The sequence below is a fragment of the Rhinoraja longicauda genome, chromosome 3, assembly GCF_053455715.1.
Source record: "Rhinoraja longicauda isolate Sanriku21f chromosome 3, sRhiLon1.1, whole genome shotgun sequence".
In the NCBI taxonomy this organism is placed as follows: domain Eukaryota; kingdom Metazoa; phylum Chordata; class Chondrichthyes; order Rajiformes; family Arhynchobatidae; genus Rhinoraja; species Rhinoraja longicauda.
The window spans coordinates 48,461,474-48,489,409 of NC_135955.1; the positions used below are offsets into that span (position 1 = coordinate 48,461,474).

At 39.0% G+C, this 27,936-nt stretch overlaps 1 protein-coding gene across 3 annotated transcripts in view; it reads left to right on the forward strand.

The window, feature by feature from the left end:
* The window catches only part of slc12a2 (solute carrier family 12 member 2), a 130,311-nt gene that overhangs the window by 87,557 nt on the left and 14,818 nt on the right, over positions 1-27,936 (forward strand). The window contains exons 11-21 of one of the 3 annotated variants that reach the window (XM_078396086.1): positions 912-1,019; positions 5,356-5,479; positions 6,797-6,898; positions 8,456-8,611; positions 16,187-16,286; positions 16,540-16,651; positions 18,357-18,497; positions 19,123-19,229; positions 20,288-20,367; positions 21,646-21,786; positions 26,749-26,796. In XM_078396086.1, the coding sequence (XP_078252212.1) occupies positions 912-1,019; positions 5,356-5,479; positions 6,797-6,898; positions 8,456-8,611; positions 16,187-16,286; positions 16,540-16,651; positions 18,357-18,497; positions 19,123-19,229; positions 20,288-20,367; positions 21,646-21,786; positions 26,749-26,796 (1,219 nt within the window). Of the gene's footprint in view, positions 1-911; positions 1,020-5,355; positions 5,480-6,796; positions 6,899-8,455; positions 8,612-16,186; positions 16,287-16,539; positions 16,652-18,356; positions 18,498-19,122; positions 19,230-20,287; positions 20,368-21,645; positions 21,787-23,782; positions 24,003-26,748; positions 26,797-27,936 lie in introns of those variants that run through there. The other 2 variants (XM_078396088.1, XM_078396087.1) reach the window with 2 other exon arrangements.

Here is a 27,936-nt window from a genome sequence, read left to right on the forward strand (position 1 = left end):
GAGAGTGTATTATTTGATCCATTAAATGTATGTTTAACTGCTAGCATTACATTCAAAGAGCAGAAAATAAATACATGATAATTTAAGTATCTAATTAGTACTTGAAAGGCTGAAAAACCTAACAGCAGACTACTTGACATGTCAAACAGCAGGACTGCAAGAGTGTTTAATGTCATTCAGCTATTGTTGGAGACTTCAAAAGCAATACATTCTGTTTCTAAAGAACAGGTGTGGCTTTTATTTGTGTATGACTCAACTCATTGTTAGATGCACTCTTCATTTATTATGGAAAGCTGTTTTCTGGAGCATTGTACAAACTTGGGCTTGGACCAAAGTGTATCGTTTCCTGTCTTATTGCCACAGTTCTTCAACCCCCACCACCACCACCACCCCCCCCCCCCCCCCCCCCGCTCCCCAACCCACCCATGAGCCCCGTGAAGTTGAAATGACATTCTTGTAATGTTTTGCTTCCTGTTAATGAAATTGTTAATGTGCTTCATATCAATTGAAAAATGCATATCAGCAGGAGAGTCATAAATGAACTCTGTATATTTTGTACAAATGGCACAGAAAGTTGTCACCTTGACTTTAAGAAAGCTTTATATTAATGAAAAAAGTAATTTGTATTTTAAAAATTGTATTCAAATTGTGGATTAGTGTTTTAATTAAACACTCCCCACCATAGACCTCAAAGCCATCACTCACCTGCCATTACTAACATTTTGCTTTTTTTAATAGCGACTTTTGACAAGTTTAAATTTTTTTGTGCATGATAATACTTGATAAAATGAAGTCTGAAACAAGTGGTCGGATATTCTAAATAAGTATTGATACTTACCTGGCACAGACCTTTTAGGAAAATGATTGATCAAAATTGAAATCTATTCTGCTTTAATTTTGATTCTTTTCAGGTTATGAGCCTGGCATCTGGATTTGGGCCTTTGATTACTGCAGGAATATTTTCAGCCACATTGTCTTCTGCCCTGGCCTCATTAGTGAGTGCTCCTAAAATATTCCAGGTATGTAACTCCAAATATTTAGAGTGCTGGAAAATGCTTTGGCCGTGCTTCCTTTGGCACTTTATAATAGTAAATCCATGTTATGATGGGGAAATTGTCTATTGAAGGGAACAGTGCAGAAAAACAAATGATGGTGGCCAAATTTTCTTTCAGAAAGATTGTGCTCATTGAATCTGGATGCTCATCGAATCATAATCATGCGATGTGGAAACAAGACATTTGGCCTAAACTTTCCCACCATGACCCATTTACACTGATCCAATTCTTATTCTCCTCACTTTCCCAAGAACCCCCTCAGATTTACCCCGTGCCTATACACCAGGGGCACTTGCAGTGACCAGTTAACTTGCCAACTGCACTCTTTCGGAATGTGGGAAGGTGCCAGGACATCCAAGATGGTTATCAAAAATTACCACAGGATCTTGATCGAGTGGGCAAGTGGCTGAAGAATGGCTAACAGAGTTCAATGTAGATAAGTGTGAGGCGTTGCATTTTGGGAAGTCAAACTAGAAAAGGACCTTCACAGTGAATAGTAGAGACGTTGGGAGTATTATAGAACAGAGGGATCGAGGAGTACAGGTACACAGTTCCCTGAAAGTGGAATCACAGGTAGATAGGGTTTTGGTATATTGGCCTTGGGCATAGAAGTTAGGTTACTATGTTGCAGTTGTACAGGATGTTGGTGAGGCTGCTTTTGGAGTATTGTGTTCAGATTCGGTCACCCTGCTACAGGAAGGATGGAATTAAGCTGGAAAGTGTGCAGAGAAGATTTGAAGATTTATGAGGATGTTGCCAGGACTTGAGTGCCTGAGCTATCGGAAGAGATTGGACAAGCTAGGACATTATTCCTTGGAATGCAGGTGGCAAAGGGGTGATTTTATAGAGGTATATAAAATCATGAGGGAAATTGACAGGCACAGCTTTTTTACCCAGGGTAGGGAAAGGAAGAGCCAGAGGGCATAGGTTTAAGGTGAGAGGAAAGGTTTAATAGGAACCTGAGGGGCAGCATTTTCACTTTGAGGGTGGTGGGTATGTGGAGTGAGCTGCCAGGAAAGGTAGTTACGGCAGGTACTATCAAAACATTTTAAAGACATTTGGACAGGTACGTGGATAGGAAGAATTTAGAGGGATAAGGACTAAATGTAGGCAGAAGGAACTAGCTTAGATGGGGCATCTTGGTCAACATGGACAAGTTGGACCTGTTTCCGAGTAGAGAATGTACAAGCCCCGCACAGGTAGTGGGGAAATTTCTCAGAAATGTTTGCCGAGGCTGCAATGATCATGGGAGATTTTAATCTACATGTTGATTGAACAAACCAAACTGGCACGGGTATCGTAGAATGCATAGAGACTGCAAGGATGGTGTCTTACACCTGTATTGAACTGATCTGGAAACTGCCTATTTTTAATTTCTTTGTGAGGGAGGAGAATAGATTAATAAGTGATCTTGTCGTTATAGATCCCTGATGAGATAGTGACCACAATCTGATAAAATCTAGGTGCAGGACCACAATCATGTCTTCAGCGGTTATAATGGCATGAAAACTGCTAGTGTAAGATGGACTGAGAGTGTAAGCTAGGAGATAGGGTAGTATATGAACAGTGTCATTTATTCGTACAGCTGTTCCATAAGGCTTGCGGGAATTTTTCCCAATCAAAGATCAGGTTAAGTTGAAAAGCAGGATATACAAAGTGGCAAACGCTGGTGGTGGGCCCAAGGATTGGGAAGTTATTTAGGATTTGGTAGCAGAACACTAAGGAGCTCAGAAGAAAGCAACAAAATAAATTTGAGAGAAAACTTGTGTAATATCAAAACAAACAGCAAGTCTCTGTGGTGATACAAATGGGAAGAAGGCAGCTTAGTTAAGGGTGGGACCCCAAGGGAATGAGCTGTTGAATTAATAACAGAAGGCAAAGAAATAGAAGCTACATTAAAGCAATATTTTTGTATCAGTTTTTACAGCAAATATCTATAAGATAACATGGGCTAATTTCATATAACAGGGGGATATGAGAAGATTAGAACAAAGGGCACAAAGTGGTGGAGTAACTCAGAGGCTCAGGCAGCATCTCTGGAAAGCATGGATAAGTGATGTTTTGGGTTGGGACCCTTTTTCTGCCAGAAGATTGGAAAACGGCCTTGTTCAAAGGAGGAGCTAGGTTTTAATTAAATTTGGCTTTCCCAAATGATTAGTTATTTGGGAAATGGGACATTACAGTTAGTTTAACATCCTATTGTTGGATAAGATGGTAGAGTCTATAGGAGGAAATAACTAACCATTTGGGAAAGCTGAATCTAATCAGACCTAGTCAGTGTGCCAAAATTCATGTGTTGGAGAGTTGATGGAGAGGATCCTGAAGAATTGTATTAGGGTTTTTAGATTTCTAAAAGACATTTGATAAGGTGCATTTGATAAGGTGATATGTAAGAGGCTGGTGCATAAATTAAGAGCCCAAGGTATTGGATGAAGTATTTTAGCATGGGTTAAAATCTGGCTGACACATAAAACAAGGTTGGAATGAATGCATCCTTTTCAGCCTGGAGAGATGTAACCCCATGGATCTGTTCTTGACTCTCAATTTGTTACTATTTCCATTAAGAATCTGAAGGAAGGAACAAAATAAAAACTTTCCAACTTTGCTGATGAGACAAAAGTAGGTGAAAGAAGATGTTGTGATGAGGACATTGTGATTTTATAGATTGAACGATCAGACAAAAACCTGGCAAATTGAGTTTAAAGTTGTTAAAAGGAATCAAGAGTCAGATTACTGTCTAAATGGAGAGAGACTGCAAAATAATAAGATTTGGAAGGATCTTCTAGTGCAAGAATTACAAAAGATTTGCAGGCAAGTCCAATATATAGTCAAAAACACAAATGGTATTTTGCCCTTTATTGCAAAGGGATTGGAATTTAAGAATAAGGAGACTTTGTTGTAGTCGTACAGAATGTTGGTGAGGCCACACCTGGTATTCTATGCATAGTTTTGATCCCCTTACCTAAAAAAATATAACATTTGGGGGCAGTCTGAATGAGATTCTCCAGTCTAATTCCTGGGATGAGAGGATTGTCCTATCAAACAGGCTAGGCAGTTTGGATCTGTATTGCTTGGAGTTTAGTAGAATGAGTGGTGACCTGGTTCAAATGTATATGATCCATTGGGGGGCTATTGAGTAGATGTATTTCTTGCTTTCAAGAATTCTTGATCTGTACGGGTGTCAAAAGTTATGGGGAGAGGCAGGAAAATGGGGTTAGGAGGGAGAGATAGATCAGCTATGATTGAATGGCGGAGTAGACTTGATGGGCCGAATGGCCTAATTTTACTACTACTAATTCTGCTCCTATTCCTTATGTCTTTGTGAGATGTGAGGTATTTTCACAAAATAAGGACCCAGTCCTTTAAAACTGAGATATGGAGAAATCTCTTCCAAGAGTAGTGGATTTATGGAATTCTCTGCTTCTGTCGGTGGTGGAGGCCAGTTTATTAAATAAATAAATACGTGTTGCTTTTTAAGTTGTTTGTGTATATGCATTTGTGTGTATATATAATGGATAAATATTTGAAAGCAAGAAATTCATGTTCAATGGAGGAACTGGCATCAAGGAGCTGTGGCCAGCACAGATGAGCCATGATTATATTGAATTGTAGAGCAAGCATGATGGGACTGACGACTTATTCTAGTGTTATGATTGCAGGTTGTATTTCTTTGTCCCATTATCTGTGATCTTGAAAATCCATGGCTCTTTCCATGTATTTTCTTCCAGCAACCATGAAGATGGATCAGAATGAAGATAATATTCCAATCTAATACCATGTTTATGTGACTTTTCAGTGCATCGTTGCTTTGTTTGGATTATTTTCTGCCTCTGAAACTGCCATTGGTTCCCTTTGCAGGGTTTCATTGTTGCATTACTTGCCTGAATCATTTGCCTAAATTAGATTTCCATTGATTAAGTTCTATCAATTAATTTAGAAATGCATTATCTCTCTAAGGGGTACGATCCTCAGAAGCCCCCCCCCCATACGTGAGTCCTCAGAAATTGTCTTAACCTAGTCCACTGTTATGTATTCTTCATCTGTGCATACAAACACTGCAATCTGTCTTTGTGCTTGTAACAAAGTTCAGGAAATTGCTATTTTCCTACTAGTATTGGTACCTTATGGAAATACTGATTTTAAAAGTCAATTTATCTTGCATACCTGATCTGGTTACCAGGTGCATTTTGTACATGTAAGTTTTTTTAAATTTTGCACAGAACTTGGTGCTGTTTTGATACGACTTCTGTAATGATTTTAGATGTGCAATGATGATATCAAATGTTTTATTTTCCTTCAGGCTTTGTGCAAGGATAATATATATCCTGGTCTTCACATGTTTTCAATTGGTTATGGCAAGAACAATGAACCATTGCGTGGCTATGTTCTTACATTCTTCATTGGTCTTGGATTCATATTAATTGGTTAGTCAATCTTTTGTAAACTACCTGCAAAATTGTAAAGTATAAACTACAATTTAAATGTAATGAAGTACTTTGTATTTGACATAAGGGAAAATAAATTCCCTATAGTTGCATAATTTCAGAGCAACTGTTTTCCATTAGCAAGGAAGAGGCAGCATTTTTATTTACTTGTACAATAGCCTTAAAATCATAACCGCTTTTTAAAATTTATCCCTGTTGATGGTAATGTGTTGTATTTAAGACTTGGATCAGGATTCTCCAATTTTGTGATGCATCACCAGAATGGAGTGATCTGGATTTGGAGGGAACTGAGAAAAGCATGGGCAGGGTTTGGTCCTTGTGAAAAGATGCTCTTGGCTATGTCCAATAATATGAGTTTGGATGGGTAACTCTATCTGAAAATTGGATCAACATGTCAAGTCAATTCAATTTTATTTGTTTCGCACATTTAAAAACAACCCACGTTGACCAAAGTGCTGCACATCTGATTAGGAAAAAAAAAAAAGAAACATACAGTGGCATGTGTTACAATTGATCTCCAACAAGGCTGTATATACTGAGGAAAAGATAATAATTTGAATTTGTGTAATGTTTTCACATGCTCTGAACACTCTAAAATGCTTTGCATCTCAAGAATCGAATGATCTTTGATTATGAAGGCAATTCACATGGAGAAATGTTTGTGTATTTTGTTCCACAAATGCAGTGCTGTCTCGTGCAGTTTGGCTTTAAAGAAACATTTACATTTGTTAGAGTACTTCCACGTCGCAGGCTTTAATAATGATACTGAGATGAAGTTGTTTCTGTATGTGAATGCATAACAAAAGTTGGCTAATATATGAACATCTAAGGATGGTGTGTTCTGATGTGTAATTTGTAATGTGTTTCTGTTAAAATGATTTCGGGGTGATATCTCATTTGAAATTGGCAATAGAAGCATTTGTATTTATTTCACAAAATGCTGGAGTAACTCAGCAGGTCAGGCAGCATCTCAGGAGAGAAGGAATGGGTGACGTTTCGGGTCGAGACCCTTCTTCAGACTGATGTCAGGGGGGCGGGACAAAGGAAGGATATAAGTGGAGACAGGAAGATAGAGGAAGAACTGGGGAGTTGGGGAGGGGAAGAGAGGGACAGAGAAACTATCTAAAGTTGGAGAAGTCAATGTTCATACCGCTGGGCTGCAAGCTGCCCAAGCGAAATATGAGGTGCTGTTCCTCCAATTTCCGGTGGGCCTCACTATGGCACTGGTGGAGGCCCATGACAGAAAGGTCAGACTGGGAGCATTTGTATTGATCGTGTTTTCTTTTTCTTTTTCAGCTGAGTTAAATATTATTGCACCAATAATTTCAAATTTCTTCTTGGCTTCGTATGCTCTGATTAATTTCTCGGTCTTCCATGCTTCGCTTGCTAAGTCTCCAGGTAAGATTTGAATCAAACTCAGAAATTCATCTGGATTAATGCAGATATTTCCTTTTTTTGAGAAAGTAAATGTTTACCACAATCATAGGATTTCTGCAGATTCGTTAGAATGGGGGGCACCTTTCACTGTCCATCAGGGTTACAGTGACTTTGTCTGGACTGGTTTAGAATTTTATACTGGGTGTTTCAGCTGTACTGGATGAGTCATACAGCGTGGAAACAGAACCTTCAGCCCAACTTGTGTAGATAAGAACTGTAGATGCTGGTTTAAATCGAAGGTAGACACAAAATGCTGGAGTAACTCAGCGGGACAGTTAGCATCTCTGGAGAGAAGGAATGGGTGACGTTTCGGGTCAAGACCCTTCTTCAGTCTGAAGAAGGGTCTCGACCCAAAACGTCACCCATTCCTTCAGCCCAACTTGCCCACGCCGATCTACATGCCCCATCTACACTAGGCCTGCGTTTGGCTCATATCCCTATGGATCCCTAGCCATATACCTGTTTGAATGTTTCTTAAACATTGTGATAGTACCTGCCTCAACCACCTCCTCCGGCAGCTCGTTACATACACCCATCACCCTTTGTGTAAAGATGTTATCCCTCAGGTTCCTATTAGATCTTTCCCCCCTCACCTTGATTGGAGAATAGTTGTGTAGTTATACTCTTTGTAAAGTAATTTGGTCAGTCTCATTCACCTGCTCCATGCCTATAAACTGGAAGTTTATTTTCCTTTAGTAGGCAAGCAAGCCCATGGTGCTTCTCCTGATTGTCACCTCCTGGTCCAGGTGTTTTTTTCCCGGATGCTCCGCTTTCCTCCCACATTCCAAAGACGTGCAGGTTCATATGTTAATTGGCCTCTGTAAATGGTAGGATAGAACTAGTGTATGGGTGATCGTAGGTCCTCGCGGACTCGGTGGGCCGAAGGGCCTGTTTGCATGCTATATCTCTAAACTAAACTAATTACAAAGGTGTGCTGGTGCAATAATTGGCCACTGCATATCCAACAAGAAAATAGGAGGGGGGGATGAGTGATGGATTGTTGAATTGGGAACAGCATCAACGACGTGGGCTGATAACTACCTCCTACGCCGTAGGTTGGTCAGTGAGTTCCAATCCAATTTCCTTTAAATTATGGTATTCTTAACCTGGAATACACTGCCTAACATTAAAAGTTCAATCTTTTTGTTCATCCTTATATTTTCATTCTTCTTTCCTCTTCCATTGTTCCTCCTGTCGAAAGATGTCCATTGTCCTTGCACAGCTTCAAATCAGGAGAACAGCTCCTGAGTTAAGTAGTAATTTTTATAATGTTTTAAGGCTAGCCAGGAGTTAATAATACCCCACAAAGTGGTGAGTGATTTTATCTAATGAGTGTTTTGATTTTATGGTTTATGTAATTCAGTTTATGATCAATAATTTATATAGTCTGTAACTATTCTTTCTAGCAGATGTTAAAGCAAATATTAAGCAGGTATTAAGCAAATAATACGTATTAAGCACATAAAATCCCACAATATAGTTATGAGTAACAACTTGATCACTATTTTTTGTACTTAGGCTGGCGACCTGCTTTCAGATTCTATAACATGTGGATCTCATTGATCGGTGCTATCTTGTGCTGCGGCGTAATGTTTGTCATCAATTGGTGGGCAGCACTATTAACAAACGTCATTGTCCTTGCCTTATATATCTACGTTACTTACAAGAAACCTGGTAAGACTAACACTATGGACAAAGTTTACAATTTTTTTGTGCCTATTTATTTGACAGTAACTTGCATTTACAGAGCATCGTTAGAAACTCTTCCAATAGCAGGAAACTGAAACTTGTTAAACAAACATGATCAGGAAAGCCACTTGCGCCGTCTGTACTAGTGTCCTTTCTTTAATTTGTGTGATCCAAGCTGAAGCAACATAGATAATCTGAGTTTAAAATAGAAAAGGAAAGATTGTCATAAAGTGTTGATCTTCAATACTGTCCATTACCTCTTGCCTAAATGGATATTTACTTTGCCAGCACAAGGGGTATATCAGCTATCTAACTATTAACTGTCTAGGTCTATATACGAATAAGGAATGTTAATGCAAATAGAAATGGTGACCATTCCCTTGTAACCACAAAGGTGCAGGTTGGCCAGGAGTCTTAAATTCTACTGGTCTGACAAGTTGTGTTCAACAATTTGCTGTGCATTGAGTCCATGTTCATTTTGTGGGGCTGTTGCTTGGAAATTCAATACCATCTAAAGCCTTGGGCATGCCTTACCCAGCTTTACTTGTAAGACCATGAAAGGAAAAATTATTTGGGAGATGCTTGTGGTGATGGGAGGTGATAAAGAGAGGCGCAAGGGGGTGGAACGATACATGGATCAGTCTATTGTCAGCTTTCAGTGAGTAGTGGTTTGGGTGGGGGTTGGTTAGCTAATTGGGGAAAAAGGAACGTGGTTATTTGGGGGAATGGGGGAGGGAATGAGCTGCAATTGCTGGTTCGAGATGGTAGGTGACAGTGATAGTGGTTGGGTGATTGTGCAGAGGCAAGGAGGCAGTAATTGGAACTTCCCTTGGTTCCAATACCTGTCTGTAGCACCCCCAGCGGATTCCCCTGAGTCATACAGAAATAGTTCGACAAGCAGGTAGAAAGCTGGCGCAGCCATTGAGGTGCAAATAATAATTTATAGAATGACAGACATTGCATGCCAATTTACAGTTTGGGTTTCTCCATGTATTATGTGGCAGAGATGCAATAAAACATAGAACCACAAATTATAGACTTCACAATCCATGTGGTTAATTCCTGACGGTTTTTAAAAAATAAAAATAGAGTCACCTTTCAGAATGGTGGTTTCAATGTAATGTTAACTTAGATTTTGTCTCTTTTATAGATGTTGTATGACTGGTTATTTCTAACACTTTTATTTGGGATTTGAAACAATTGCTGTGTTCTGTATTTCAGGTATACCAGTTTGTTTTTCTCTTTTCTCCATCCCCATTCATCTCATATCTGCATCACAAGGCAAATTAGCTGTGATAAACTGTCCCATGCATCAACACCTCTTGTCATTCGTTTTTGGTTTGTACCTCATCACTGACAGCCCTATCTACAGGGCTCCTGCATGGCCGGCGACGTCACGACCCCTGACCCGTAATGTTGCCACGCAACGCCTTCTGGAGGACAAGCGGTGTACTGGAGGCAAGCGCTTACTACGGCAGCCAATACAGCGGGACTGTCTTCGGTCCCAGCAGCTGTTGAATTGTCGCTGTTTTTTGCCAGAATTCTGCCAGAATTCTGCCAGAGACTCTGAAGCCAAAATTGCCACTAAACTTGCAACACCTCAGTCCCAACCAAAATTCTTTATGAATGACACCACATAATTACAGTGCTTAATTACATCAGGCTGCTTAACTTCATCCCAATAAACTTAGTACAGCTGCAAGCCTCACACTACATACCACAAAATGCATACACTGCCTGTTGAACCATGTAAATCTCACCACCCCAGAATAATCCACAACACTTCCTCATTCTTATAGACAAGTAGACAAGTTTCTGCAATTAGAGGTAGGAAGAACTAATGAAAATGGGAGAGACTTTCCTGCAGGGCCTGACCCCCATGGAGGATACAATGTTGGTCATTGGCAGAGAGACATTAGACAGGGCTGGATGAACATTTGAATTGCCAAGGCATAAAATACTATAAATGAAGTACTGTAAATGAGATTAATATAGCTAGATGTACAGCACTTTGGTCAACGTGGGTTGTTTTTAAATGTGCTATACAAATAAAATTGACTTGACTTGACTAGGTTGTTGATGATCAGCAGGACATGATGGGCCAAAGGGCCTGTTTGGTGCTATATTCATCTATGATTCTATGAAATGCCACTTGACTGCTGAGTGTTCTTACTATTCTTTATTTTTTGTTTCAAATTCTGTTTTTCTTTTTCCTTTTAGAAATAAAGGCCAAAGCACCGTTTGACATACAGCCATTTTAATTTTCTATGTTTTATGCATCAGCACTCTTGTAACTCTTTACAGTGATATTTAGCGGAATGTTAACATTTTTCTAAATAAATCTGTTTTTGTTTTAATTATTCGTATCAAAATAAATAATTCATCTCATAGCTGGAAATAGACAGGATATATGCCTCAATATTTCTCTCCTTGTGAAGCAGACTTTTAATTTCATTTTTCTATTTTGTTTCCACCTTTCTGGAAATGACATGTTCTCTCTGCTCTGGTTCTGAGCTCTGGCTCTGAGCTCTGGTATTTTCTCCATAACCTCCAGCAACGTCTTTCCTATATTCTCCCTACCCTTACTCATTGATTGGGTGGACTAATTTGTCCTTGTGTTATTTTGTGCCATTTGTCGTAGCGTTCTTTGGGACCTCTTTCTGTGGTGAAGATGATATTTAAGTTTAAGATGCTCTTTTGATGACAGATGATAAGCAACATACCAGCTGCAGAACTCACAAATCATTGTTCCTTGCGGCTTGTAATAGCAAGGAACCGCAGATGCTGGTGTATACCAGAGAAAGACACATATGCCAGAATAATACAGCAGGTCAGGTAGCATCCCTGAAGAATGTGGATAGGCGACGTTTCGGGTTGGAACCCTTCTTCAGACTGATCTAAAGAAGGGTCCCGGCTCAAAACATCACCTGTCCATTTTCGCCCGGGTTGCTGCCTGACCTGCTGAGTTACTCCAGCACTTTTGTGTCTTTCCTTAGGGCTTAATGAAAAAGACCTTACTTATATTTTACAGTTCCTTTTTCTTGCTTTGGTACACAGGAGACCAATTGCAGTGGCTCTGGTTAGATTTCAAAAGATATTCCTGCAAAGCCTTTAAGGTTATGGATACCAGTGGTGGAGGGATTTAAATCAGCTCACTTAAATGCTGAAATTAGAAGATAATGGAGACAGGGTGTAGCCAGGCTGGATGAAGTTAAGGAGAAAAGGATAGGCAAGGGTTTGACCTGACAAAATAATATAGTGGAATCACAGAGGGGGAGCAGTGAGGGAGGATGTGACGAGTGTATGCCGGAGGCTTGCTTGTCCTCCAGAACGCTTGAGCGACTCTGTGCGTCACACCCTTTGAGCTTTTGACTTACTGTCTATTTCTTCCCCTTTGTATGCCTAACTTCCTATTTATGGTGAAAGGTATTTGAACTGAAATATGAACTTGTTTTCTCCACATATACTGCCTCACTTATGTATTACTAGATTTTTCTGGTTTTATTGTCACTGTAATCTGCTTCCCCAAAGTTCTTACTGATATAATTAGCACAAATGAACCACTATGAGAAAAACAACTGAAAAGTTTCAAAAAATACTGGAAACATGCAGGCAGTCTGAAAAAAGTGGAGAAAGTAGTTTTCTAAGTACTCAGCAGGAACAGCAGAGTGGTGCAACTGGTAACACTGCTTCCACACACATCAGAGGCCTGGGTTCAATCCTGGCCTCAGGTGTTGTCTGTGTGGTGTTTGCGCATTCTCCCTGTGTAAGTGTCTTCCAGGTGCTTTCCTCCTACATCCCAAACACGTGCAGGTTTGTAGGTTAATTAGCTTCTAAATTGCCTCTAGTGTGTGGGGAGTGGATACGAAAGTGGAATAACATAGTAGATAACTAGTGCAACAAATGATCGTTGGTCAGTGTAGACTCGTTAGGGCGAAGGACCTGTTTCCATGCTGTATTTTTAAATCAAGATGGAAGAAGAATTTAAAAAACTGATGGAAGTGAGATACCAGGCTTAAATGGTTGAATATCTGAAATCATTGAATTCTTTTTGGCATCAGCAAGGGTGTATTGTGACTGTGCTCAAGTTAGATCCTTTATATGCTACTCTAGAAAAAACGTAATTCAACACTTGAGGAAAACCAAATAGATTAGAGTTATAGTGTGGAAACAGACCCTTTGGTCCAACTTGCCTACACCGGCCAACATGTCCCAGCTACACTCGTCCCACCTGCCTGTGTTTGGTCCATATTCCTCCAAACTTGTCCTATCCATGTACTTGTCTGTTTCTAAAACATTGGGATAATCCCAGCCTCAACTACATCCTCTGGCAGCTTGTTCCATACAACCACCAACAAAAAGTTACCCCTTAGATTCCTGTTAAATCTTTTCCCCTTCACCTTGAATCTATGTCTTCTGGTCCTCGATTTCCCTACTCTGGGCAAGATATTTTTGTGCATCTATAGAGCTCTTAATGATAGCGGAGTCAAGGGATATGGGGAGAAGGCAGGAACGGGGTACTGATTGTGGATGATCAGCCATGATCACGGCGAATAGCGGTGGTGGCTCGAAGGGCCGAATGGCCTACTCCTGCACCTATTGTCTACCCGATTTAATCCTCTCATGGTTTTATACTCCTCTTTTTGATCACCCCTCATCCTCCTGCGCTCCAAGGAATAGAGACCCAGCTCACTCAACCTCTCCCTATAGCTCAGACCCTCTAGTCCTGGCAACATCCTCGTAAATCTTCTCTGAACCCTTTCAAGCTTGACAATATCTTTCCTATAACATGGTGCCCATAACTGAACACAATATTCTAAATGCAGACTCACCAACGTATTATACAACTGCAACATGACCTCCCAACTTCTATACTCAATACTCTGACTGATGAAGGCCAATGTGCAAAAAGCTTTTTTGACCACCTTATCTACCTGTGACTTGACCTTCAAGGAACTATGCACCTGCACTTCTATATCCCTCTGCTCTACAACACTCCCTCGAGGCCTACCATTAACTATGTAGGTCCTGCCCTTGTTAGACATCCCAAAATGTAACACCTCGCATTTCTCTGTATTAAATTCCATCAACCATTCCTCAGCCCACCTGGCCAATCGATCAAGATCCTGCTGCAATCTTTCACAACGATCTTCACTATCAGCAAAACCACTGACTTTTGTATCATTAGCAAACTTGCTAATCTTGCCCTGTATGTTCTCATCCAAATCATTGATGTAGATGCCAAACTAACGGACTCAGCAGGTCATGCAACATCTCTGGAGGATGTGGATAGGCGATATTTTGGGCCATGACCTTTCTCTAGTTTGAATAAGGATCCCGACCCGAAACTTCACCTATCCATGTCAGTTGCTGCCTGACCGCTGAGTTACTCCAGAACTTTGTGTTCTACGCTAGAATCATCAACTTTCTGTGATGACATTTTCCCTTCTCAATGACATGTTGATATTACCAGCAATGTGTGCAGTGTTAGTCTGAAAAAGCTTCCCTTCATTATTCCTTCTCTTTTATTTATTTTATTTGCTGTCAAACATGTATTCAGACAGAAACCAGAGTACTTCATAGTTTCTTTTCCTTCCTTGGGAAATGATGTGCAAATGTCATCCTATAGTCCTTCAGCTACCATTCACTGAAGAATTGCCAATTAACTTGATAAATTGAAATCGTTTATGGGGAAATCGGTTTAAACCTTTGTCTGTGGCTTAAAGGGAAAAATTAGATTCTAGTCATATGTTGTGGGAATTTTAAGTGACCTACCGTTTCTCTTTAAGCTGTAATTTTTAGCTTGGCCTTGGATTGGAATAAATCACTTGATTTCCATGTAGAGATTCACTTTTAAATGCAAGCACAGAAATCCTTTGTTAGATTTGGAAGTGTTCCTCTGAAGTGAAATTAGCTGAATGTCTGTATTCCAACATTTGCAACAGAACCTTGAATTTGTTACAAACGTCAAATCACTGGCAAGTACTCTGCTGGACGTTTAACCAAAAATATATTGACGACCACAAATCGGCCGAAATTAGAAACAAATTTCTCAAATATTTGACTAAAACGATTCGAACACAACTCTAATGAGTTGACTGTTGTGCACCATGCCTAAAGATTTGTTTTTTGAGATTGTTTTGAGCAATTGGTTTCTTTGCTACTTTTCATTGTTTCAATAGATTTGCTTTTGATGAAGTGAAGGCAGCAGATGGGCTGAAGGGACAATAAGTGACATTGTCTGTTGAAATCATTTTAAGATCCTTCTCTCTATCTTATTTCCCTCCTTTGTCCTTGCTCTTTTGTCGCCCATCTTGCCCACTTACATCCTGCTTTACTTTCCTGCCCAGCAATGGAATTGCAAACAATGGCAGAGGATACTGGAAATTGCCATTTAAGCAGCATTATGTTGCCTGGGTGAAATGTGTTGGGTAAGGTAGAATTTATTACAGAACAACTGCTTGTCCAACCATTATTGTAAGGGCATAAATTTCTCAATAAAAAATCAGAAAGTCTTTCATTACCAATGTCTTTGGTTGCATTTACTGGTATCAACCCCTCATCTAAGAAAGCGCTTGAAGCTGAACATTGGTGTTGAATTTAACTTTGAAATGAGCATTAGATCACATTTTTTGGCACCCCAATCACTAAGACTGCTTATTTCCATTTTCTAGCATTGTCCAATTCTCTCAATCTTGGCATATCTGCTGCTGAATCCCTTGTGCTTTTGTTGGTTCTAAAATTAACAATTCAAAAGGTATTCTTGGCTGCTCCCCTTTCTTACCCTTCATGAATTTGAGACCATCCAAAACACTGCCTATGTTCGAATGCACACTACCCTATTTGCCCATCTTTGCAATTGTCTCTATTACAGGCCCACCGCTGATTTTCCGACACCTTTCGTTCCAGAGATTATCCACTTTGCTGGACCAAATAGCAGTCATGGTCTCCGAGAGGAGTGGAGTGGCAAGATTCCGGCCCACAAAATCAGCCTCGGAAGTCACCTGGGCTGGAGTTCCAGAGCCCCGGCAGCAGGCGACAAATTCAACCCGCTGATTGACCGCGTAACTCCCGATGAAGTCGATCAGCCACTTCACCCAGCATAGGCACCACGCTTCCTGGGGGGATTTCAAGTGTACTCGCGTAATTTTGTCCGGAATATAGCAGGCGTTGGACCACCAGTTGCCGGAAAATTAGGGGTAGACATGTACTACCAAGGCACTATCTGTGCTCTCCATCTTCTCTCTGCATTACTCTTGGAAGATTCTCTTTAAAACCAGCATCCTTGTGTAGTAACGCTAACTTTTTATTTATTCGCAGGATATTTTGCTACTTTAACTGCAATGCAAATTGTGCTGGTTAGAATGAGGTACTGCTCTGTTAGGTGGACATAAAATTAGATGGGCATGCAACATTCATTTTGTCTTATTACCGGAACTAATCTGATTGAAACATTAAAGCAAGAACAGTGAACATTTGTAGCGTAAAAGAACACTGTACCTCGGTACACGTGACAATAAACTAAACTGAACTGAACTGTTGTTTTTGTTTCTTCCACAGATGTAAACTGGGGCTCCTCGACACAGGCTTTAACTTACATGATTGCCATGCAGCATGCCATTCGTCTTGCAGGGGTAGAGGATCACGTAAAAAATTTCAGGTAATTAAAAGTCACGAGAATAAGCATTCCAGCATTTAAAGACAAATTTGTAACTGAACTGAAGGATTATGCACTCTTTTCTACCATTCAATAAGACCATGTGGATTTTTTAATCCAGTGCCAGTTCCTTGCACTCGTTAAAACATAAGATTAAAGTTATGTTCAGAATATGCAGGGCATATTAGAGTGTTACAGTGACCGATGGATATGTAATATTTCTACATTGATTTATTCTAAATGATTATCTATGCAGGCCCCAATGCCTTTTAATGACGGGTGCTCCAACATCCCGTCCAGCCTTGCTCCATCTTGTTCATGGCTTCACGAAAAATGTTGGACTAGTGGTCTGTGGACATGTTCATACGGTAAGTTTGGGCGAATAATTTATTTTCAATTTAGCCTAACATTTATATCGTAGCACTTGCATTTCAGGGCTCCACTGTGATGCTTTGAAGTAGTTGAATTCAGCCATTTGTCTTTATTGCACATTTTCAGTATTAAGACTCTTTTCTTAATTTGTCTGTGATTTCTCCCTTCTTTCTCAGTCAGGACCACCATCCTTGAATTTTCCATCCAGTTCCCAATGTGACTTGTCTTTGGCCTCATACTCTATTCCAACAAAGCCTAATGTAACATATGGAACAGCACCTCTTCTTCCATCTTGGGCTCAATAATGAATTCAACAATTTCAAATAACTGGCCTTTTCTGAAAGGTCTTCGATCAGGAGCATGAACGCCATTTATCTTGTCTTGGTATCACTCTTTGTATCTTGAGTATCACCAACATTACCAGTCATTTAATAGCCTGGTTTCCACAGATCTTTCCTTTTTTGGTCTTCCCCTTTTTTCTGCAACTTTCAATTGGTTTAATTTCAAACTTGTTTCCCAATTCTGATATAAGGGCATCGGCCATTCACTCACTCCCCCAGCAGAGTGGCTGTATGACCATTGATTGCAGTCCTTATCAACACTTCCATTTCAGTTTTCACAAGTTGTCAAGTTATAGGAATAGAATTAGGCCATTCAGCCATCGAGTTTACTCTGCCATTCAATCATGGCTGATCTCTGCCTCCTAATCCCATTTTCCTGCCTTCTCCCCATAATGCTTGACACCCGTTTTGTATCAGTTTACTATATAATACAAGTTACTGTTCAGTCTGTCATACCAGTTGTTGTTAATTGCTTAATTCTATAATTTGCCACTTCTCAAAAGAGCCAAAAGCTTTAGATGGGAAGTAAAAATTTATAAAGGCAGGGCAGTAGGTGGGTGGATGCACATTTGCTCGTAAATTACTGATTTTCATAGCTCTAAGGCAGATACTTCATGTATGGGGCAGAAAATCTGGATTTCAGAATTTGAACTTGCAATCCCATAAGAAAACCTGATTTTCTTTTCCTGCCCATCTGTGTCTCTCATAACTTTGGCTCCATCGTCGTTCTGTTTTGTTCACTCCAACAAGTACAAGTATCCACTGTGTTACGGCCATCCAGGTAATAGAATTCACTCTTATAAAATTTGCATCGCTGCCCATAAGTTTAGTTTAGTTTAGAAACACAACATGGAACTGGGTCCTTCAGCCCACTGTGAGCAGCAGCTCCACCAGCTATATCATAGTCCTGCCTTTATTTAAGATAGGAAATAAAATTCACTCTCTTGGGGGGCAAAAAGTAAATAAACACAAAATGCTGTCCTTTTCAATTTGCATTTCATGCCACATGGGTAGGTGACACAGCTTTATATTTTGGAAAATCACAACACGGATCATTTTCTAGGAACACTATCCCAACCCATAATGGGGGAGGTCGCCTGTTTGTATTCTCCAATAATTCCCAAGTATGTTATTGAGTCATAAAGCATGGAAACAGGCCTCTCGGCCCAACTTGCCCATACTGACCAACATGTCCTATCTACACTAGCATTTCAAATGTGCTTGTTGAATTGTGGTTGTCTGGTGTCAGGTTAATTCTTGAGAAACCTAAATCTTTTTGACTAATTCCCAAAATATTCTTCTTAGTCAAAAGTAAGAGTTTTTGAAATAAATTGAATGCAATTATGTGAAATTTTATTAGGGGCCTCGCAGGCAAGCTCTGAAGGAAATCTCTAATGACCAATCTAAATACCAACGGTGGCTAATCAAAAACAAAATGAAAGCCTTCTATGCCCCTGTATACGCAGAAGATTTGCGTGAAGGAACACAATTTCTGCTGCAAGTAAGTTTTGATTTTTGTATCAAGTAAACTCAACGTTTCTGACATGGTTTTGCTGAAGTTTGGTTTTGTGATATCGTTGTGGTCAGGGTAGATGGAATCTGACAAAACATTGCCTACTCTTTTCTTTCCCTAAATTTATTGACTGTTATGTGTGGGTAGTCAATTGAGGCTAACAAAAAGCTAAACATGAAATACATATACTGTTGTCAATTGTCATTTTTTCATTATGTGGATATTGGGAGTTGCTTCCAGTGTTGGTATTAAAACAATTTTCTCCAGTTTGATACTTGGTTGATTCCCCCAGTTAAAATCTGGTCTGCAAATCTGACCAAGTTATAAACAGACTCGGCAGCAAAAATATTCAAGGTGAATGCTAATGATGCTTGGCTCCGGACATCATAATGAAAAGAATACAAAACTATATTTAGATGTGACATATAATTCTTGCTGTATTCCAGCTATATGACGTAGACCAACACGATTTTTTTTTCATTTTCCTCATCATGTGGCTTGTGGGTTAGATTGACAGGTGCAGACACATTTGAACTCCAATGGTTTGTTCTGTAGCCCAAACCTGCATTCGGATAGAAAAGTGAATTTAATTTCTGTTTCATCTTCTTTCTAGGCTGTAGGACTTGGTCGAATGAGGCCAAACACCCTTGTCTTTGGCTTTAAAAAAGATTGGCGCCAGGCACTTATGAAAGATGTGGAAAATTACATAAATGCTATTCAGTGAGTTAATCTTGGTAATTACCGTTCAATGGAGTAAAGTAGCTTATTAAAAGTAAAGCAAACTTTTCATGGGAAGAACTGCAGTAAAATAATCCAACAAAAGACTCTTCAGAAAATCCTGATGGTCAGCATCTTGCTCACTGCAGCCCTTGAAGCTCACCCAATACTCCATTTCTGGCGCTCCCTTGAAGCTCACTTGGTTCTCTGGAAAATATATTAACTGGAGAGAGAAACAGAGTTAATATTTCAGGTTGATGACCATTCTTCAGAACTAGGAAACGTTAGGAATGTGGACAGCACAATGGCACAGCTAAAAGTGTCATTGCTTCACTGCTCCAGAGGCTCTGGTTCAATCCTGACCTCGGGAGCTGTGTGCGGGCAGTTTCCACATTCTCTGACCACATGGGTTTCCTCCGGATGCACCAATTTTCTCCCACATATTCAAAGACACGGGTTGGGAGGTTAATTGATCATTGTAAATTTCCCTAGTATGTAGGTGAGTGATGGAATCTTTGAGGAGTTGAGAACATGGGGGATTCATGTAAGAGTAATGTAAATGGGATGTTGATGGTCAGCATGGATTTGGTGGGCAGACTTGTCTATTTCCATGGTGAATCACTATAATGCAGTGCAATATCTTAATGTGAATTATGTTGGGATATTAATAAGTGACATCCAGTAGGCTGGAAAATATGCCAGTCCTGTACCATCAAGGTGCCAAGTATGCAGGATCCAATTTTACTGTATATAGTTATTATGGGTTTTTGTTTCAGTTCATTTACTTTAGAATCAATGGAATCTTTTGTGTAAAGCCCTTTGTTCAAGTGGAGAAATTCCTAAATTTTATACAAACTAAATATTACTATAATCATAACTATTCTATTCACATTTTCATATTGTTTAATGAACACCAAAACATATGCTTTGATTATTTTAAATATCTTAAGGTATACATAAGTTTCCTGTGCATGTGACTAATCCTTATTAAATGTTGCTAAGTATTATGTTTCCTGATAATGGTTAAAGGGCTGTTCTTGTAATGCATATTTTCTTTGCAGTGATGCATTTGACTATCAATATGGAGTAGTTGTCATTAGACTAAAGGAAGGCTTTAATATTTCTCATCTTCAAGCTCAAGGTGAGATTTTATTTTGATCTGCCACCAATTTAATATTGCAGAGTGATTACATACACTCCAGGAATAGTGTGGTGTAGAGTTCCAGCATACTATTGAAATTGCAGGTACATTTTTTCTTCTCCTGCACTGCTCATGATTTGCAGATATGATGCTGTTACTTGGAATTGTTGATTAGTTGCTGGGTGCAGGGAAACGAGAGGAAGAGATAAATCTGAAGATGAGTAACATTCAGTAGATGTCGCCAAGTGATCAGTTTTATCCATTATTTGCTCAAATTTTGTATTTATGTTCATTCTATCTTGTGATGCAAAATGTCACCTTCTCAATTTGGAGAATGCTGAGCGTCCTTACCATTAGAAATGATTGAAAATGCTTTATTATCTATATATTTGAATTGAGGAAAACAAATCAGTTTAAATTTTAATCCAGAATTAAAAGGGTAGAGTTACAATAGACAACCTTTGTCAAAAGCTACCTTGGATCGTTATGGTTTCTATGCTGTATCACTCTCCACATATATCTTGATAGTAAATGTATATCCTGCTGATATACATTGCACTTTGGGGGAATTTGAGGTAAACCTTCCATGTTTTGACACATTGGTCAAGTAATCAGTCTACGCATAGGTGGTTCATCTGTTTAAAATGATTGCATTTGCTTCCTTTAAGTATCAACATGACTCTGTTGTGATTATGTTTTCATGCCCTTCAGTGCATAACTGCAGCTATGGCATATTAAGCATTTTTTGAACATTCTTTTGACATATGATGCTTAAGATTAGCCTTAAAAAAAAAAGTAGATTGAATACCGAGGGACAAATAGATGTGGCAAGAAATACTGGGACAAATTTGATAATTTAGTAGTTATTCAAAAGTAAACCCATTAAGAAAGCTTAATTTTGTTTCCACTTGTTAAATGTTAAAATTATAGTTGGATGTTGAATGATGTCAGATGTTAAAATTGTATTCAGCTTGATCATATTTTATTATATTTTCTTGAACTTCATTTTTATGCTCTTTCTCTCCTTGCTATGATGTCTACATTCAAATTTGCCAAGACTGTTTGCCAGGCTGGAGAGCCGGTACAATCATGTGGGAAGGGACTTGGTGATCTACTAGATGTTCTCTTCCTCCCTCTTCTCCAGTTCCCTTTACTTGTTTGGGACATTAAATGTGTCTCCTAAATAAAGGACATATTCAAAATTATTAACTTGCTAATTGAAGAAATAGATTAAACATTATTTGATGTGAATGCTGTCAATTATTTTCATTTGTACAGAAGAGCTATGTATGTCTCAGGAGAAAACTGCTCGTCCCAAGGATACCGTGGTGAATCTGGAACATTCTGATGCTGACTCTAAGCCATCTTCTAAGTCAGTGAGTGAAACTAACAGCCCAGCAGTGTCACAAGACCACAAAGGTAAAAATTCACATTCAGTACAGATAATTAATACTGACCAATATTTTTTTTAATGTTAATGTTAACTTTAAGTTGTTCTAGTTTTTTTTATTATTAATCGTCCATTTCAAGAAAATAAAATGGATGTAGAAGTTAATAATACAATTACTCTTTTGAGGCACCTTTGACCATTCAAACTTCGCCAGAACTAAAGAGAAGAATTATTGGACTCATTATCCTACTAATATTGCCAGATTTCTTTTTCCTCTGTCAACTGACCATTATATTTGCTATATATTTTCAACATATTTCTCCTCTTCCTTAAATTTGTAAATGTCTGGTGAATCTTAATTTCTCTACAAAAGCAGTACATTTCTTGAACAGGCATTTTGATGCTGATGCTAAACTATCTTCATATCATATCATATATATACAGCCAGAAACAGGCCTTTTCGGCCCTCCAAGTCCGTGCCGCCCAGTGATCCCCGTACATTAACACTATCCTACACCCACTAGGGACAATTTTTACATTTACCCAGCCAATTAACCTACATACCTGTACGTCTTTGGAGTGTGGGAGGAAACCGAAGATCTCGGAGAAAACCCACGCAGGTCACGGGGAGAACGTACAAACTCCTTACAGTGCAGCACCCGTAGTCAGGATAGAACCTGAGTCTCCGGCGCTGCATTCGCTGTAAAGCAACAACTCTACCGCTGCGCTACCGTGCCGCCCAAATCTTTTTTAATATATTAATGGAGTACCTATATAATTCCAGTAATTTAGGAGCATTGCCATCTAGCTGAATGAAAGACTTTAATGGCATTCTAATGTACGATCAGAATGGCATATGTTAAACTGTCTGTTCTCTAAACTAACTTGAGAAAACTCCACCAATTACTGCACCAAGTGGGAATAAAAGCGGATCTGTCTCATGAGCATCTTTGGGTAGGTTATGTTCATAAATTCTATGTGCAGTATTTGGCCATTTGGACCATCAAGTCTCTTCCGCCATTCAATCATGGCTGATCTATCTTTCCCCCTCAACCCCATTCTCCTGCCTTCTCCCCATAACCCCTGACACTCTTACTAATCAAGAATCTAAGTAAGTATGTCAGGGGTTATGGCGAGAAGGCAGGAGAATGGGGTTGAGAGGGAAAGATAGGTCAGTAACTTAGCAAGAAGAAATAGGATTATGTTCAAATTACATTGAGTGCAAAACGACAAAAGCTATGTTTGATGGATGTAAAATACACTGCTTTGGGTAGAGGAAATCTGGTATGTCTGGGTACTTCCAGAAGTATTGTCAGAGCACCGCAACTAAATGGTCATAGCTGGGCTTGTTTTATTTTGATGGGTGCATTTCATTAACCAATTGCCCATTTGGCAAAAATATTGTCGCTAATACTGTTAAACCACAACATGGGAAGCAAAATGCGTTTTGTTAATAACGGGGGACATGGATTGGTGCAAGTAAGTCAGTGAGCGGTCACAGATTCATCCCATAGAGATGCTGCTACATCCTAGGTGTATCGCCACATGAAGTGTTTCTGTTCAGGCAGGTTGTTTTCACCTTTGTATGTTTTTTGAAAATGTATATCAATACCTGCACCAATTTGCAGGCTTTGATTTGGTAGAAAATATAAAGGTAAGGCTGACAATGGGGATCTTGAGCATGGCATTAATCAATGTGTTGCTGAGTGCAGTACATGAGTGCAGTACAACCAAGTACATGCCACCAAGTATGCTCAATTATATGACAAACATTTGATGTTTGAGGCAGCAATTATCTTTTGTGGAAGCTGCCAAAATGGCCAAATCACTGAAGGGAAGGGGACATTGGTGGTAGTAATTTTATTTTAAATCTGAGAAGGGAGAATAAAATCATTCCTTCGTGCAAGAGAAATAAAAGAGTAAAATGGCTGGCAAAAATTTAAAATGACTCCCACCAAATTGTAGATTATTTGTAGAGTAAAGTATACTTCACACTAATTAGAGGTACATTTACTTCAACTGAAGAATGGACCCATGCCCTGGATATGGACAAGAGGCCCTGAGGCCTAGGTTGGCAGTGATGCGATTGCACTGAGAAGGTTTGTGACGGCTTCACCACCAATCACTACAATTTAATGTAACTGTTTGTCAATGATCTCAATTCACAATTATAATTCTATCACCATCAATAAACATAAAAAAATATCATTATAATTACACTACAATTAAATGGAGTGAGGGTTTAATTTTCTCGAAATATAGATTAAAATTGTATATGATTAATATGGTAAAATATATTTGCAAATTGATGTTGCCATCTTTGTTTTCAATGGCTTTCCCAACAATATATCTGTATGCTTATCATGCGCTTGCATGTTCCTGCATGGGCAGCTTAAATACCCCTGTGCAGCAAAGGCAAATAGTCTTGCACTGATTATGTACGTCAATGCAAAGGATGTACCATTCTACTCACGAATGTGGGCAAATAAGTCGTTGAAATCTGCAGGCCGAATGCTGAAAGATATGATTAACCCCGTCGTCCATTGATTAGCACGGACGTGGTGGGTTGAATGGTCTGTTTTCATGCTGTATGACTCCAAAGCTCAAGTTAATGAATCTGACAAACACATTGTTTGTATCCATCAAGCTTGGAATAGTTCTTTAGGAAGGAGCTGCAGATGCTGGTTTACATCGAAGATAGACACAAAATGCTGGGGTAACAGCGGGTCAGGTAACATCTCTGAAGACAAGGAATAGGTGACATTTCAGGTGGAGACCTGATGCCTGAAGAAGGCCCGAAGCCCAGGAGTCTGAAGAAGGGACTCGACCCAAAAGATCACCTATTCCTTATCTCCAGTGATGCTGCCAAATCCGTTGAGTTACTCCAACATTGTGTGTCTAACTTTGGAATAGTTGTTGTCGAGACCCAAAATATCAATAATATCTACAGACATGATCATACTTAAATCTAGGACAGGAAATAAAAAACAGTAGATGCTTCAATGTAGGCCATCCTTCAGTCAAGGATGACCTGCCTAATCTCCAGTTGTGACATGGGCGAGATAAAAGTGGGATCCAGTCACCGCCACAAGTGGACAGAAGGTGCTTGATGGGTCGTTAGTGCTATCAATTATGTATTCTTTGTATTTCCACTGGGAGAGTTTCAAGATTTTTAATGTAGCCTGGAATGATCCTTTGCTATTTTGATTAGTCACATGCCAGGGATTTACACAAATTTGTTGGTCCTATTCCAGTTCTTCTCTACCCTCCGCCCCCTTCCACCTCCCCTTAGAGACTTCATGAATACACTTGAGGTGTTTTCCCTCCTTCCTACCAATGGAGAACTTGATGTTTTGTTATTAATCCATCAGTTCAACATTTCTACTCTGCACTTTCCTCTTTTACAACAAAGATTTGTAACAGCCAGTCTAGAAATCAGATGTTTTGTACATTGCCAGTAAATTTCCACATTATCTAATCTCAAAGCACCAGAATTATGAAATTGAATAAAAGCAGCGATGAAGTTTGTGCTCCAAATATATCCAAAAAACTGTAGGAGGGAGATTCAAGGCCAAATGTTTGTTCAGATTACCACCATTTGCCAATAGTGCTATTTCTCTCTTTGGCAGGTAAATGCTGACATAGCAGAAGAGTTGCAGAATGTGCTGGTTGAATATTAATGTATGCAATAGCAATGCAATGTGTGGTATCTCTCCAGATGCTTAAACACCCCAATGGAAAAATATTAATGCATCTTGCGATTCCATAAACGAATCAATATTTATGGATGTCGACTGACCCAATATACATCAATGTCAGGCTTTGATTTGCACTCTGCCTCCTGTGAAGAAACCAGCTTGAGTCTCCCACAAATTCATACCTTGCAACTTGTCAAGCTAATAAGCCATGGTCTTTAAATTTCACTTGGCTTTTAGTGATTCCCCCCCCCCCCAACTTCTGCAGCTTCTGAAATGCATTATTATTTATTCACACTTTTAGAGATTGCAAGTTAGAGATATGACCATTTTCCAATATATTTGCTGCCACCTGCACTGGAATTTATCTTTCAATTATCTACACATTGCAGGGCCAGATATTTCATTAAATTGAGAGCACTCTGCTCTTTTCCAGCTATTTTCCTTTTGAGCTTTGCACTTATCAGAGTATGTACTTAAAGGATGGGGACTCCTCATTTCATTTTTTGTTTGTAGGTTGAATAGAAACATTCCATGTACTTTTTGCGTTGCCAAGATTTGTTCATCCCTGACTGAAAAAGGGAGCATCCACTCCCACAGCACTGATTTTGTGAAGCCTGTTTGAGTTAAGAGAGTGTTCATGACTGATCTAAGCAACACACCACAATTAAATATAGCGACTATTATTTTGGGCTCATTCATCAACTTTGTCCTCATCCGTCAAGTACTAAATTAATGTCCAGAATATAATTTATGGTTGAAGAGGGTGGGAAGAAAGGTAGAAAATAACAGGATTGTATTGTATTTTAAAGCACCCTGTCTTGTACAGAAGCCAACTTTACAAATACAGTATGTAACACTCCCACATCTCCCTTCCCTGCCCACTTCTCTCCTACTTGTTGGTTTCCATCTACAAACTTATCTGAAAGAATCCAAAAGGTATGAAGGGAAAATCTGAAGTGGAAAGGACAAAAAGTACTGCTACTGAAGGTTTCCATTTAGTCAGTATACATCAGAAACAAAAATTACACGCTACTTGTCTTTCAGCAAATAGGTAGATGTGGGCTAGTGTTTGACAGTTCTAAGCAACGCAGCACAATTAAATATCAAAGCTATTATTTTGGGCTCATTTATCATTTTTTCTTCATGCTTCAAGTGCTAAATTAATGTTCAGAATTTAATTAATCCCATCCTTAATTATATTCTAAACCTGCTACTAATGTTTATTTTTAGTTACATCCTTTGATGCATGTGAAGTTAACTTTTGCTTTATTGGTTGTTTTGAACATAACGCAGATGAAGAAGATGATGGCAAGGCATCAACGCAGCCACTCTTGAAAAAAGGCAGGCATTCCATCTTTTGTTTTCATTTGAATATTTGCTTAAGTTATGCTACAAGACAGAATTTTAATTTTGCCTTTTTGTTTGTACTATTTGCAGATGCTTGTTTCTTATTTTGCTTTAGTACCTTACGTGTACCTTAATCCCCTACCTCACCTTCCCAGTTTTTCCCTTTTTATTAGCTGGTCCTAATTCTTTAATGTTTGCAAATCCTGCTTGAATGCTTCCTCCACACAATTCTAAATGACTTTTAATAATGGTGCCCAGTAGCTCAAAGTAATAGTTACATAAACGAGCTTCAACATAAAACTGACTTTATCAAGGGAGATTGGATGTTAATGGCAATATTGATAAAACAATCAGCAACTGCAAGCAATTGTCATTTTTATCCCTCAAGTAGTTTCAGTAAATGACAAAATTACACTTGACTAGATGCTTGCTTTCTCTTTTAGAAATGACACAAATGTACTTTTGTAATGCTCGTAATTTAAATTGTACAACTAAAGATACTGTTGCTTTCCCAATCATTTAGTATTTGTAGCATGCAAAATGGTTCACATTACAAGCCATAATAGTAAAGTATGCATTTGCTTTAAATGTGCTTACATTTGTTTTGAAAATGCAGTTGTTGGTTTACCCATATATACTCTCTGGGATAAGAGCAAGGATCCTCCAGAGAATGCCCCTTCAAAATGACAAGCGGAATGAAATTCTTCTTTGGTTCCCTTTATTGAGAAGTAGCTATCTTTCAAAAATGCATGGGAATGTGATTTGCAGCCCTACAGCCTCCAATTTGGTGGAAGATGATTCATGCAGGATTATTCTGTAAACCCTTCTATTAATAAGTTAAATATTTATTTGGAATATAAACTTTTACCATGTTATATTGGCATTTTTCCATTAACCAGAGTCACTAAAATATATTTTATCTGTCCATTCATCAAAATGTTGTAGGAATATCCTTTTGCACGTCCTTGATATTTTGAATAGCTTGGTACCGTTTGAGTTTTTGAAGGGTGAAATAATAAAAGGCAAATTAGGGATGGGTTTTGAAAAATGAATTTCTAGATCTTTAAATGTACATATCTATGTTACGGTGTTTTGGATTGGTTATTCCCAGGAAAAAGGCATTAAAAAATACAT